General features: G+C 45.6%; 1 protein-coding gene and 2 long non-coding RNA genes across 20 annotated transcripts in view; 1 reads left to right on the forward strand and 2 right to left on the reverse strand.

Annotated features, from left to right (window-relative positions):
* Nucleotides 1–14,991, reverse strand: part of LOC309614531 — a 267,051-nt gene that overhangs the window by 236,937 nt on the left and 15,123 nt on the right. The gene's annotated exons all lie outside the window — the stretch shown is intronic.
* The window catches only part of LOC309614518 (uncharacterized protein), a 368,580-nt gene that overhangs the window by 19,354 nt on the left and 334,235 nt on the right, over nucleotides 1–14,991 (forward strand). For 4 of the 18 annotated variants that reach the window (XR_014236224.1, XR_014236225.1, XM_082363023.1 and 1 more), the window contains exon 1: nucleotides 14,814–14,929. The exons of the other annotated variants lie outside the window; for them this stretch is intronic. Coding sequence is in view for 2 of the 4 variants with exons in the window: in XM_082363023.1 (XP_082219149.1) it covers nucleotides 14,893–14,929 (37 nt within the window). In the remaining 2 variants the exon portion in view is untranslated. Of the gene's footprint in view, nucleotides 1–14,813; nucleotides 14,930–14,991 lie in introns of those variants that run through there. 18 annotated transcript variants of the gene reach the window in all.
* LOC309614530 lies at nucleotides 8,825–14,219 on the reverse strand. Its single transcript, XR_014236243.1, has 2 exons — nucleotides 14,154–14,219; nucleotides 8,825–14,021 (listed from the first exon to the last, which is right to left on the reverse strand). It is a non-coding gene; the product is annotated as an uncharacterized lncRNA (long non-coding RNA).

Here is a 14,991-nt window from a genome sequence, read left to right on the forward strand (position 1 = left end):
CTTGAGAAAGAAGAACAAAGCTGGAGGTATCATCCTCTCTGATTTCATAGTCTGCTACTGTTTTACAGTAATTAAAACAGTATGGTACTGGCCCCAAAGCAGACACATAGATCAATGGAACAGAGTAGAGAGCCCAGAAATGAACCCACACTTATGTGGTCATTTAATCTACAACAAAGGAGGCAAGGATACGATGGGGAAAAGACAGCCTCTTCCATAAATGGTGTTGGGAAAACTGAACTTCTACATGCCAGAGAAACAAACTGGACTACTCTCTCACACCATATACAAAAATAAACTCAAAATGGATTAAAGACTTAAATGTAAGACGTGAAACCATAAAACTCCTGGAAGAAAACGTAGGCAGTATGTTCTTTGACATTGGTCTTAGCAATATTTTTATGGATCTGTCTCTATAAAAATATGCAAGGGAAACAAAAGCAAAGGCAAACAATGGGACCACATCAAACTGAAAAACTTTTGCACAGTGAAGGAAACTATCAACAAAACGAGAAGGCAGCCTGCTGAATGGGAGAAGATGTTTGCAAATGACTTGGAGAAGCCCTGGTGGTAGAGTGAGCTCCCAGGATGGCTGTGCCCGTCTGTGTCCCTGGGAAGCACAGGGTCCCCTCCCCTCCCTGTCTCTCACCCGGCCTCCTCCTTGGGAGGCCCTCCAGGACCAGCTGGTGGAGGTGCCCAGGCTCCTATCGGGTCACTGCTTCCACCCGGAGCCTGGGAGGTTTTGCACATCTTTTAGGCCTGGAGCCTCCATCCCCTTAGCCCTCTGCTCCCCTGAGAGTCAGCCCCACTGGCCTCGGCACCAGACTTTCTGGGGGCTCGTCTCCTGGCACAGGACCCAGGCTGGGGAGCCCCGTGGGGCACAGACCTCTGTTCCTGGCTGAACCTCTGCGGTGTGGTCACCCTCCGTCTGTTGTCTGCCCATCCCGGGGTGGGGCTCAACTAAAGCGCATCTCGCCCGCCCCGTCTCCTTGTGGTTCCTTCTTCGTGTCTTTAGTTCCAGAAGCTCCTTTCTGCCGGTGCTCAGGTGCTGCTTATGGAGGTGCTCTGGAGAGTCGTGGCTTTGCAGGCTCTTCGGGGCCCCTGGGAGGCTGGGTCGGGGCTTCCCGAGACACCGACCTGGTCACTCCTGTTATTGGCTCGCTGTTTTAATTTTTATGTCTCTGATTATGAGGGTTAATAGAGTTTTGGCTATCTTTATAGGTATTTATGTTTTATCTTTTGTAGCTATTTATATTTTGTCTTTAAACAGAGAGAGCAGTGTTAATATATTAACTAACAATAACTATGTCAGTATGTCAGTAGTCTACTCACGGCATTAACTTGCCTTTAAAATATCATGGTCATAGGTTTCTATGTTGAGTTTGGGAGGAATCATAATAATAAAATAGCAAAAATTTATAATGCATATTATGTGCTAGACACTCGTCTAAGTACCTTAAATGATTAACTCATTTAATCCTCGTAATAAACTTATGGGAAAAGTTCTATTATTGTCCCCATTATAGAAATAAGAGAACAGCAATGTGTCCAAGGAGACACAAATGACAGGGCAGAACTGAGAGTCGGGCTCCAGGGCCTGGCTGAGCCTGGACTCTACTGTGGAGAGACTTACTGAACTCCCGCCTGGCAAAGTTACGTTAAAAGAAGTGTAAAAACTCCGTGTTATGACTATAAATGTACAATTTCCTGAAGAGTCGTTGAAAGAATTTATTCACGGGAGGCTTCTTTCTCGAAATACTATCGTGATCAATCTTTGTTTCAAATAACCTGCCATCTTTTGTTTAGAAAGAGACATTCAGCTCCTTGGGTTGAGTTATTTCATTTTGGGCGACGTATGTCTGGGGTCAGGAGCCTCTGTGTGGGATTTATTAATAAATCATCAGAATAAAACCCACAATGGTGGCTTTTAAAAAATAGCTTCTTTTCCCATCAGGACTTTGCACACAGCTGGATGTTGGGAAGCCCTCAGCTCTTTCCTCAGCAGAAGCTGAAGCCCGAAGGTCCAGGACAGGGTGACCTGTGAGTGGCTGGGTCACCTCACCTCACACCTGGGCTCTTCCTGCCACAGAGCGTTGCTTTCTAGGTCTCCCAAGGATTGCATTAGATGATAGGTTTTTACAAAATGGTGTAAAAATAAACTTAACATGAAACTTACCATCTTAAATGTACAATTCAGTGGCATTCACCACATGCACCTGCTGTGGGACCAGCGTCACATCCATCTCCAAAATTTTTTTTCATCTTCCCAAACTGGAACTCTATACCCATTAAATAACATCTCCCCCCCACCCCGGTCCCTGGTACCCTCCATCCTACTTTCTGTCTTTGTAAATTTGATGCTCTAAGGACCTCATATAAGAATCGTACAGTATTTGTCCTCTTGGGACTGGATGATTTCACTTAGCATAATGTCTTCAAGGTTTATCCGTGTAGCAATAGGGTTGCTTTGAGAAATTATATATGTAAAGCAGTTAAGACAATGCCTGGCATATAGTGAGCTCTTTATAAACTGTTACTGTTGATATTAATGTATTAGTTTCCTATTGCTACTGTAACGAACTCCCACAAACTCTGTGGCTCAGAACAACACACATTTGTTCTCTTACAGTTCTGGAGGCCAGAAGTTTGAAAGCAGTTCCACTGAAGTCCAGGTGAGGGCAGAGCTGGCTCCTTCTGGAGGCTGCAGGGGAGAGTCTGTTTCCTGACCTTTTGCAGCTTCTAGAGGCGCCTGCGTGTCTGGGCTCACGGCCCCTTCCTCAGCTTCAAAGTCAGCAGCATGGCGTCCTCTCTTCCGTCCCATCTCTGCCTCTGACCTTCCATCTTCTCTAACTTTCACTGTCCTGCCTCTTTCTTACCTCTCACCCTTGTGGTTACCCTGGGCCCGCCTGGATAATTCAGGATCATCTCCCCATTGCAAGATCATTAATTTAATCACACCTGCAAAGTTCTTTTCGTCATATAAGTTAACATATTCATGGGTTCCAGGGATTAGGACGTAGACCTTTTGGGGAAAACTTTATTCAGCCTACAACAACAATAATGCAGCAGCTGCTGATGGTAATAATAACGTAGTATTTAGTAATGGAAGGAATGTTCTTATACCTGAACAACTAATCATAACAACATTGGTACCACCTGGGAGGTGGTTAAATCTCAGCAGTGACCCAGACCTTCTGACTCAGCATGTGCATTTCAGCCAGATCCCCTGAAGATCTGAATGCACCTTACTGTCTGAAATGGTGTCTGCCCTTCATCGGGTGCCTTAATGAGGACAATACGCACGGATAAAGATAGAGCCTCAATTCTCTGTTCTCTGCCTGATCTTCCTGACTAATGACATCACCACGACACTGTGGGTTCCGAGTCTGCACCAGAGTGTTGCAGACTTAAGCCCCATATGAGAACTGCAGGTGGTTGTAAGATGTAAGGGCGTTTGCTCTGTGAGGATTGCTGACTCTGATTTTCCCTGAAGGGAGTGTGTAACAGGGGACCCCATCTGCTCTCTGCCTTCAGGTAAGGACTGTGCCTCAGGACGGTAGGTATTGATTTCTGACCCTGGGAGCAGAGTAGCGATTTGCCTTCTGGTTTAGATTAAATAGTCTGAAGGTGAATAAAATCTGCTACTCTAGCACATACTTCCTTTTGATTATCTATCTTTTCTATGAATATAAATTTGAAGATAACTTATTTTAAAGCCTTGCTAGAGAGGTGGACAGCTTTTAAATGAAGCATAGAAGACCAGCTGGACCAACAGAATCAGGGGTTTTGTTGTTTGTTTGGATTGATTTTCTTCCTCTTATTTGGTTATTTTGTTTTGTATTATTTTGTTTTGACTAGTGATTGAGGTTTTTTTGAAAGCTGGAAGCTTTATCTTGACAGACACGTAGGGAGAAAGACAACAGTTCTTGGGAGGCGCCTCCAAACCTGTCCAGAGATGCAGCCTTTATCACGGAACTGTCCCTCTGCCCCAGCATCTCTTTCTAGAACATCAGGGTGAAGGACTGGTCGTGATTACTCTAATTTGGTGTTCCGTGCGGGAGACTTCCAGGGGGGTCACGGGACTCACCTCTCGCATTCTCAGGTTTCTGCAGTGCTAATATTGCCAAGTCATGTAATTTTGAGTCTCAGTGACTCCACGCTTGAGTTAACACTGTCTTTTAATTTTCCTTGGAGGTTTGAAAGAGCAGAGCAGGAAATACTGTCTACACTTGATTTATTAGGTGTCAACCTAGAAGGTAGCGGATGGTTTGGTCTGTTTTTTTCCACCTTATATTTAGAGGCATGCACGTCTGAAGTTGCTGGGCAAGATGCCTGTTTGTATTGTCTATGTCGTTTATCTCTTTCCTATTAAAACGTTAAGATTCTCACACAAACGCTGTGTCTTGATACTGATGAGCTGTGGATTCCTGAAGGGCTGGAGGCTATTCACTCTCCTTCCGAGATTCCCGTTTTCAGGCCTCAGCTATCATAACCAAATTGTTTCCATCATTTTGAAAGAACAACTGGGACTCAAATAGACCAGTTTATCTAGGCCATACACAGAAAGGAATTTAGGGTACTGGAAAAATAGGGTATTTTCAGATATGTCCTCTATTTTTGTTTTAGTTCTCTTCAGTTCTTATTCTCAGTAAATGATATAAAAACTAGTTAGTCTGAACTCATTGTTTATCTCTACTCTCCCCTAGCAGACTCTTAAAAAAAATTCTTGGAGCTGTAAGTTCTAAAATAATTTCCAAAATAAGAAACTTAGGAAGATGCTATCCTATTGACCAAAGCTCCGTAATATACTGAAAGTGAAGTTTCTTTGCTGATACGATGAGACCATCGTTCCTCAGCTTGAAAGATACACTTTCCCAACATTCATAGCAGCACTGTTTACAGTAACTCAAGACACGGAAGCAACCTCAATGTCCATCAACAGAGGAATGGATAAAGAAGATGTGGTACATACATACAATGGAATATTACACAACCATAAAAAAGAATGAAATACTCCCATTTGCAGCAACCTAGAGATTATGATACTAAGTGAAGTAAGTCAGATAGAGAAAGACAAATACCATATGATATCACTTATATGTGGAGTCTAAACTATGACACAGATGAACTTATCTACTAAACAGAAACAGACTCACAGACATAGAGAACAGACTTGTGGTTGCTAAGGAGGAGGGTGGTAGGGGGAGGGATGGACTGAGAGTTTGAAGTTAGCAGATGCAAACTTTATATATAGAGAATGGATAAACAATAAGGTCCTACTGTATAGCACAGGGAACTATATTCAATATCCTGTGATAAACCATAATGGAAAAGAATATGAAAAAGAATGTGTATATATGTATAACTGAATCACTTTGCTGTACAGCAGAAACTAACACTGCATTGTAAACCAACTATACTTCAATAAATAAATTAAAAGAAAAGAAAGATACACTTTTAGACAAGGATGTTTGGCATTAATGACAAAGTAGGTATTCAAGATGTTTGTTAACATGAGATATTCTTGTGCAGGTGTGTTACTTAAAATGCACTCTGAGCCGGGCAGACCTCCCTGTATCTCTTCTGTTGTTTTTTTCCTTTCTTTATATCCCACCCGCTTCTGTTCCTTTCTCCTTCATGTCTCCTCCTTTTCCAAAAATGAATCATCAATAAACTTGATTTCTATTCGTGGTAAGCACATGGTGTGCAGATCTTTTACTCCTCTAATTTTCCAAAACCAAAACCTGCCCACCTGAGTATGCTTGAGTTACATTTCCGAGAGGTCTGTCAGTCCTGGGGCAGCCCCTTGGGCACAGTGGGAGCTGTGGTCGCCCCTTTGGGGATGGAAAGAGAGAAGAGGGAAGCAAAAACTGTGCTGCTTATCTGGTTTCTTCCAGATGCTCCTGAAGTAAGTTTTACCCTCCCAGGCAAGGCCACGGCACGGTTTTCCCTTTCCCCTGGGCCTTAGCTTTACTCCCAGATCGGATTCTAAGGTGACTGCTCCCGGAGCTGTGCTCGTGCCTCAGACGGCTGCTGAACACTCACCCAACGACGGGCACCGTTCAGAAAGAGCACACGGCGCCGACTGTCATTAGGGCTGTCAGGAAGGAACCTGCTCCAGGGGCAGCTACAGGCGTTGAGTGTTTGTAGCGAACAGAGAACAGTGCGTCGGGGGAACACACGTGGGGTCCCATGTCGGCATTTCTTTATGTATAAACACCTCTTATGAGTGTTTACTTTTGACCATAGGGTCAGAGCTTTCCTCTTAATTATCTTTGTGTCCACAGCATATAGACAATCACCGGCATATAGTAGACAATTGGTAACCTGCTCATAGACTAGAGATTTCCCCCTTATCACTGCAAAACAAGGACTGTGGTTTGATCAAAGCCAGATTGTGAAAATAAAGCTATAATTTATTCACAGAATGTGCTGTAATTAAAAACTGGTTCTGAAATATGGGATGTGTAAGGAAGGAAAGAGAAACAAAATTCAGGAAAGGTTATTTGATTGTGTTGACTTAAAAAAATAGACTTTATATTTTAGAACAGTTTTGGGTTCACAGCAGAACTGAGTGGCAAATGCAGAGATTTCCCGTAGACTCCCTGTCCGCCCGCCCGCCCGGACAGACACAGCCTCTACCAAGCTCAGGTTCCCGCGGTCAACATCCTCCTCCAGATGGTACATTTGTTACAATCAGTGAACCTACACTGACACCTCATTATCACCCAGAGGCCATAGTTTACATTAGGGCTCATCCTTGGCTTTGGACATTCTGTGAGCTTTGACAAATGTATATGGGCATTATCCGGCACTACACTATCATACAGAGTATGTTCACTGCCCTAAACATCCTCTGTGCTTCACCTGTTCATCCCTCTCTTCCCTCTAACCCCTGGCGACACTTACCTTTTTATTGCCTCCGTAGTTTTGCTTTTTCAGAACGTCTTATAGTTGGAATCACACAGTGTGCAGCCTTTTCAGATGGGCCCCTTTGACTTAGTCACATGCATTTAAGGTTCCTCCTTGTCTTTTCATGGCTTGATGGCTCGTTTCTTTCTTAAGAGTCCAGTGTCTGGATGGACCACAGTTTATTTATCCATTCATCTGCTGAAGGACATCTTGGTTGCCTCCAAGTTTTGGCAATTGTGAATAAACTTTCTGTAAATATCTGTGTGCAAGTTATACTGAGGACATATGTTTTCAACTCATTTGGGTAAATACCAAGGAGCGCAATTGTTAGATTATAGCAAGAGTATGAGCGTAGTAAGAGTATGTTTACTTTCGTAGGAGTCTGCCCAACTGTCTTCCAAAGTGGCTGCACCACTCTGCACTCCCACCCGCAGCGGATGAGAGTTCCCATTGCTCCACACCCTCACCAGCATCTGGTGTTGTCAGTGCTCTGATTTTGGTCCCTTCTAACAGGTGTGTAGTGGTAGCTCATTGTTTTGATTTGCATTTCCCAAATGACCTATTATATGGAGCATCTCCTCATATGCTAATTTGCCATATGTGTTTACCTTCTTTGGTGAGGTGTCCATTGAGGTCTTTTGTTCAGTTTTTTAGTTGGATTGTTTGTTTTCTTATTGTTGAGTCTTAAGAGCACTTTTTATATTTTGGCAAACAATCTTTTATCAGATATGTCTTTTGTAAATATTTTTGCCCAGTCTGTGGCTTGTCTTCTGGTTCTTTTGACCTATCTTTTGCAGAGCAGAAGTTTCTAATTTTTATGAAGTCCAGCTTATCAGTTTTCTTTCATGGATTGCGTTTTTAGTGTTGTACCTAAAAAGGCATCACCAAATCCAAAGTCCTCTAGATTTTCTTCTATATTATCTTCTAGGAGTTTTATGGTTTTGCATTTTATCGTTTGGTCTATAATCCATTTTGAGTCAATTTTTGTGAAGGATATAAGTTCTTTGTCTCGATTCTTTTTTGGTTTTGTGGGTGTCTTGTTACAGCACCATTTGTTGAAAAGACCATCTTTTCTCTATTATTCTAACTTTGCGCCTTTGTCAAAGATCATTTGACTATAAATGTGTGGGTCTAGGTCTGAGCTCTCTACTCTGCTCTGTTGATCTATTTGTCTGTGCTTTTGCCAACACCACACTATCTTGGTTACTGTAGCTTTACAGTAAATTTTGAAGTCAGGTAGTATCAGCCGTCTGACTTTGTTTTTCTCCTTCAGTATTGTGGGTTATTCTGGGTCTTTTGTCTTTTCTTATAAATTGTAGAATCAGTTTGTCAGTCTCCCCAAAATAACTCACTGGGATTTTGACTGGGATTGTGTTGAATCTGTAGGTCATTTTGGGAAGAATTGACATCTTGACGATTTTGAGTCTTCCTCAAAAGTCTGTAAATATGGAATATCTATTTATTTAGCTCTTCTTTGATTTCTTTCATCAGAATTTGGTAGATTTTGTGTATGTATTTTTTAGACTTTTACCTAAGGATTTAATTTTTGGGGTACTGATGTAAATGTATTGTGTTTTAAATTTCAAATCTCGCTTGTTCGTTGATGGTATATAGGAAAGCAATTGACTTTTGTATAGTAACCTGTATACTTGCAACCTTGTTGTAATTGCTTATTAGTTCCAGGAGTTGTTCTGTCAATTTTTTGGATTTTCTATGTAGATAATCATGCCATCTGAGATTCTGTTGACTTTTAAAGGAAAGTTGAAAAGCTTTCCTGCTTGCTTAGGGAACTTGATTTTTAATTAAGTGCTTCTGCACTGAAAACTGTTCTGCAAACATGATTATTGTAGAGTACAATGCATAGCTTTTATATATGTCCCTTAGGAATACCAAATCCCCCTCATTAAGCCTCTTTCCTAACCCCAGTTCTACTAAGATTGGTACTACATTTTGAAAAGGTTATAAAATACAAAATCCTTATATCTATATCTGATATTGTATATATAAGGTAATTTATCTGAGCTGACTACATCATAGATCTTTTGCAGCGGCCAAGTAAAATACTACACAATATCACACAGGGTGATCTTTTTAAAACACAACTTGTGTTGTCACACTCCCTTGCTTGAGATTTTCCAGGCAGTGTCCACGGTCCTTGGGATGGGCTCAGACCGCCTTCAGGGGCCAGGGCTCGTCCATCTGAGCTGGTCCCGCCCCCTCCCAGCTGCTCTCTGTTCTCCCAGGACCCACCCCTTGTTCTCAGTTTGCTGAGTCAGTGCCGGGAAAAGCTCAAACCTCTGGGTTTCAGATGCTGGCTCGTCCTGGCTCACGGGACCCCTGCAGTGTCCCCTTCTCCGCGAGGCGCCCCTGACGCCATCGCTAGCCTGCACGGCTGCCCCTTGTCTGTGGATGTCAGGTCCACCGTTGTTACACTGTTCTCTGCACGTATCTTCCCGTCTCCTCTCAGTGCCCCCTGTGGTCTTGTCAGGGCCTCCGTTTCCATCTCTGTCACCCGTACCTGCCCACCCACAACTGTGCGTGTTCCAGGAACGCGGGGACTCTGGGGGGTCGTGTTCCTGCTCTCTCCCCATCAGGGTGCCCGGTGTCCGGCCTCGCAGTGAATGTTTGCCTCGCAGGCAATCCCTATAAAAGTGATAAAGATATTAAGCCTTGCAAATATGAAGTGTAGCATTGTTATAAAAGGTAGGAGATGTAAAGGGGAAGATATACACAGATGCGTGATGCAGGAGCAATTCTTTGAAGAGAAACTATTTTCCTTTCTTCTTTCCTTCTGGTGGCTTTTGATCGATCCCCTTTTGTTTTGGTTCATAATATTCACGTGGCCACTCCCCATCCCTGCTGTTGGTTAGGCGTTGAGGCTGGAGCAGCCTTTGAAGGCGTCCGCTCAGGCTCTACCGGGACCTGCACGGCTTCTTCCTTACGGCGTGGGGAATCTCCTCTTTCCAACTTTAAACGATTTCTTAGGCATAAATGGTAATTTAATTTAATTTAATTTAAAATTTAATTTCATGCCTTAAATGGTAATTTGTGAGATTTGTTTTTTCAACTTTTTACCTTAATCTAATTCTAAATCTAATTCTAAGGACCTAAATCTAACTTTTTACATTAACCTAATTATAAATATGATAAACTCACATGAGAAAATAGCCATTGGATTAGCAGCAACCCAGAGAATAATTAAGATCACATACCCGGCATTTGGACCAGGAAAGCTTTTGGTGTCGATGTGACTGCCTTGTGGTTTTGTACTGATGGCTGGATGGCTGGCTGGAAAACCAGGTGGGCGGCGCTGATGAGCCCCACTCTTGCAGATGCGCTGGTAGCGCGGTACAGTAGCTACAGAGGGTTGCCTGCCACAGGGCAGGCGCTGCACCCAGGGCGCCCTTCCAGGCTTTGTTAGACCTGATCTTTGCCACAAATCTATCTAAGAAAAACAAAATACGTAAGCTTGTTTGAAATCTAGAATCTGGTTTTGTTTATAATCTGTATTTGTTTTATAAATACTTGGGTGAGATGTAGGCTTTTCAGCAAACAGATGGGAATTAAAAAGAGGAAGACAAAATGATATTTGGAATTTAGTACTGTTCTTGTGTCTTCTCCAGCTGTTTGGTAGTCATGAAATTAGTTCTACCGCATAATCCGACTTCAGATGAAAATATAAGATCAGTGACTGTGGAGGTCACTTGTGCTTCTGTCGACCTGAAACAAATAGCCTGCCAGATATTTCTCCAGCAAAGGTGGGTTTATTCAGAGCAGCAGAGAATTGCCATTCGGGGTCTGCAACCATGGCAACCACAGCAAGTCCCCGCAGGGCAAGGGAAGGAGACCTTTTATAGAGGGGAAAGGAACTCAGGAGGGATGTAGTAAACAAAGGGTCCGTGGCTTGTCACTGGCCGAGTCCTGGCCAGGAGACAGGAGCCTGTCTTCTTCCTGCTGGGCTCTGCTGTCAGCACAGGCATGAGAGCGCCCCCTTCCGGCCTCCCGGCTCTATTTAATTGAGGTTTCTGTTTATTAAGTTTTTACACTTCAAATTGTGCAGTTATGGGATGTTGGCAGGGGCTATGCGTCCTAAGTGAAAGGCTTGTTCTAATCTAAAAGTAGGACAAAACATATTTTTGCTGACTGACTATTTGGAATTTGTTGCTAATAAGAAATTGGCCAAAAGCATTTAGCATTTAAAAATACTTTAAAATATATATATTTTTAATTAATTGATTAATTTTTGGTTGCATTGGGTCTTCGTTGCTGTGTGCAGGCTTTCTCTAGTTGTGGCGAGCGGGGGCTACTCTTTGTTGCGGTGCGTGGGCTTCTCATTGCGGTGGCTTCTCTTGTTACAGAGCACGGGCTCTAGGCATGCGGGCTTCAGTAGTTGTGGCTCGTGGGCTCTAGAGCACAGGCTCAGTAGTTGTGGCGCACGGGCTTAGTTGCTCCGCGGCATGTGGGATCTTCCCGGACCAGGGCTCGAACCCGTGTCCCCTGACTTGGCAGGTGGATTCGTAACCACTGTGCCACCAGGGAAGCCCCTAAAAATATTTTAAGAAAGAGAATAAATGTGTAAAAGTTAAGAGAACAAAATTTTACTTTTATCTTTCTTTCTTTCTTTTTTCTTTCTTTATGTTCCCAAAATAAATTCTTGGATATTGTATTCTTATAAGTGATCCTACAATAGCAGACAATTTTAAATGCATTGCCACGAAGAGAAACATTTTTATGGTACTTTGCATTATTGAGAATGTTTAATATTCATCCACTTATTCTTTCAGTGGGTTATGGTACAAATGCTCTGGACTCCTACTCTGTACGAGTATCTGGAGCAGATGTTATGTGTTTGTACTCAGTTCAGTTTTAGTGTGCTCACTTGTAAAATGGTCCATGAATTGAAAACAAAACAAAACAAAACAGAATGCCATGTTCTTTGTAAAAGCAACCCTGTGAGGCCTTTGGGGTCAGCACTTGGCATTCTCAGGCAAACTGTCTCGTTCCTAGTCTGTACTTATTATGTGTACTTGTTTTCTAGCATCTCAGGAATGATTTCTTTCTTGATGCAAGATACACGTAATTGGTGCTGTTTTGGTATCGTCTTATGAGTGTACTGGTTAGACTTACTCAGGAAGTATTAACATTCTTGGACGCAGAGGAAGGCCAGTGGGTCTAAAAATCTAGTACTACTTTGTAATGAATTTCAAACGGAATATTCTAAAAGGTTGATGAACGAAATCAGTCTTTTCAATAGAGTTGACTCTTTTTTCAAATACTAGTTTCTTTTAATGGCTCAACGTAACGAAACCGTCAGAAGAATTCACACCAGATTCATAACCATTGTAAATTACTTCGTTTTGCGGGTCTTAGGTTAAGCGTATGCTCTTTCAAGTGCTGTTTGACGTTCCGTGAAGCTGTTATCTTATAACTTAGACTTTGCGTTAAAGAGAGGTCCAGATAAATAATAAAGAACCCTGATTAATAAAGAAGCCTCATGGGCAGGTGTGAAGGCCCGGCTTCTTCACTTTCTGTCTCTCTTTGCAGAGTCATGCCTGCTGTTTCTTGTGGTTTTGCTGAGAACGAAAGGGCATACGAGTGGGAGGTGAGGGCAGATGTGCGGGCATGTGTGTGAATGCCATTTTTCTGGGCTGCCCCAGCCCTGGCGGGGGCGGGGTGCCCACGGGGTAGAGGAGGAGCACAGGGGCGCCACTCAGTGGGGGACTTGGGCCCAGAGGCACGGAGAGTGGCTGACCCTGCCCCAGGGCTGCAGGGATGGTGGATGGAACCAGCGCTGGTCCCCCAGCTCTCTCTGTGGGAGAACCGGACCATGGAAACACCGGTGCGACCGGGAAGCGGTTAGAGCCGCAGCGGAGACGCACACAGCGGGGCGGGAGCTGTCTTGTTTCCATCACAGAATCACTGTTAGAATTTCTGGAGATTCACGGCGATTGTAGACAACCCTTATTTTACAGCTAAGAGAGCTGAGGCTCAGAGGGTGGAGCGATTTAGTTACGGCTCCATCGTTCGTCACTGGCTGAGCCGAAGCGTCTGTGCAGCGCTGTTCACATGGTCAGTGACCCCATCTAGACCGAGTGAAGGAAATCTTAAAAAGCCAATAAAACTGGCCTACACTTCAGGGATGGTCTTCTACCTGAATTTGAATATTTGCCTGTTGACTAGTTATGTCTGGGTATTTACAATCCATATTCACAAAAAGCGAAAATGATAACGTGTATTAAGGAAAACCGGACCTTCCCCATCAAATTTTTCCTCAGTTGTCCCCTCCCAGGATTATGGCTCTGGCCTGGGAGCGCTCACTCATCCCAATATTGCAACACCTGGCAGCCGGTGGAGCCGGAGGTGGCCAGTGTCCCGTCCCCCCGGCGGCTCCCAGGAAGGAAGGAGTACGCAGGCTGCCCTTGAGTGTGTCCTCAGAGCCTCACCTGCTGGAGGTGCTGCCTGAAGCTTTGTAGCTCAGTTCATCAAAGAACAATAAAATAAGTGGTGTTAGAAACACATTTACACAAACTATTAGGATTTGCACTCAGTTTATTTAATCTCTTTTTCCTGCATTTCACGTGTTACTAAGAGCAACACAGCTTTCATTTCTAATTCTGGTGCTTCTAGCTGATGAGAAAGGGGAAGATGTGGACCCGCTGATGTGGCCAATGTCTTGCCCTGCCTGTGACCCATCGGCAGAGCATGGTGTGATGCCGACGTGCCAGGGCCCGGGCGACAAGCCTTGGTGGAAAGCTTGGTATTTTCGAGGCGTTGCTGTGAGCACCACGGGGGGGAGGTGAAAAGGCCTTTGTCCTCAGGACCTTCCTATGTGGTTGACTGGGAAAGACACCAAGTGCCCCGGAGTGAGTCTCTTCTGGGCTGAGTCCTCGGGCAGAGCCGGGTGAGCCCCCGACGGCCTCCTGGGGACGGTGCTGGCGCTGCCTCTGGGTGGCACCTTGTCGCCTAAGAACAGGCCTGGCGTCTCCACCGGGGGCCGACCCCAAGGGCAGGCGCCCCGGCAGCCACGGGTGAACACGAGTCCAGGTCCTCTGGAGCAGGCTCTGCTTCCTGCCACGCCTTTCCCTGTCTCCTGCGGGGCCCTGTGCTGACTGGTGGAACAGACACCTAGGTTGTGGCCGTCCCGGCTCGGAGACCTCAGGGTACGATGGGCTAAACACATGGGGCTCTGTTCCCCGGGAGGTCTGGGCGCCCCTCCCAGGCTCCTTCCACGACGGCCTTACCCTGGAGGGTCCCGAAACAGCCCTTTCTAGCCCCAGACTCCCTTCCGAACGCTGGTCGAGTGCCTCCACCAGCCCCTGGACCCCTCTCCGCTCTGCGCTTTGTCCTCACTGCCGGTCCCCGGGTCACTCCTCCGGCGCCCGGCCGCCGGCTTCATCTTCTCCAGTCTGGTCCCCTGGGCGTCCGACGCAGACTGTCTGTCAAAACAGGTGTGGTCAGGACACTGCCCTGTGTGATGTCCCCGTGGCTTCCCGCTGCCCCCGGGGAGGGTCCAGGCACGGTTGGGGCGGCCCTTGCTGCCCAGAGGGAGGCCGCCTGCTTCCCCGTGGCCCTCCCACCAGCGCCCCTGCGGCCGAGGCGCGCACGCCAGCTCTTGGCCTCCTTGACGGGCTGCCCTCCCCGCGGGGCTCGGGGCAGGCTCTCCCGACGCTCGGCCCCGGGAAGGGGCGCCGGCGCGGCTCTGAGGCCGAGCCCATCGCAGCGGAATTGCTGCCCGGCTGTGGGCCCTCCTGCGGCGCCGCAAGTGCTGTGAAGTTGGTGCTGCGTCTGGCTTCTGTTGTGTTTGCTTCTTTTCGCTTTTTACGTCCCCCTCGTCTCTGCAAGGCACCGAGGAATTAGGGATGCTAAAGAGTCTGGATCCGCATCCAGGTCAGCTGGCCTCAGATGGTGTTGTGTCCGCCGCACGCCGCTGTGTTCCCCCAGGGAACCTCACACTAGTCCGGAAAGTGAAGGCTTCGGGGAATGCTGTTGTCGACTGAAAGGAAACGCACGGTGTCAGGTCTGTGAGCTGAGCCTCACTCAGCGTCTCGCCGAGGACGCAGCCCGCGGAGCGGCGCCTCT

This window comes from Balaenoptera borealis, assembly GCF_965194805.1.
Source record: "Balaenoptera borealis genome assembly, chromosome: 17".
NCBI classification, from domain to species: domain Eukaryota; kingdom Metazoa; phylum Chordata; class Mammalia; order Artiodactyla; family Balaenopteridae; genus Balaenoptera; species Balaenoptera borealis.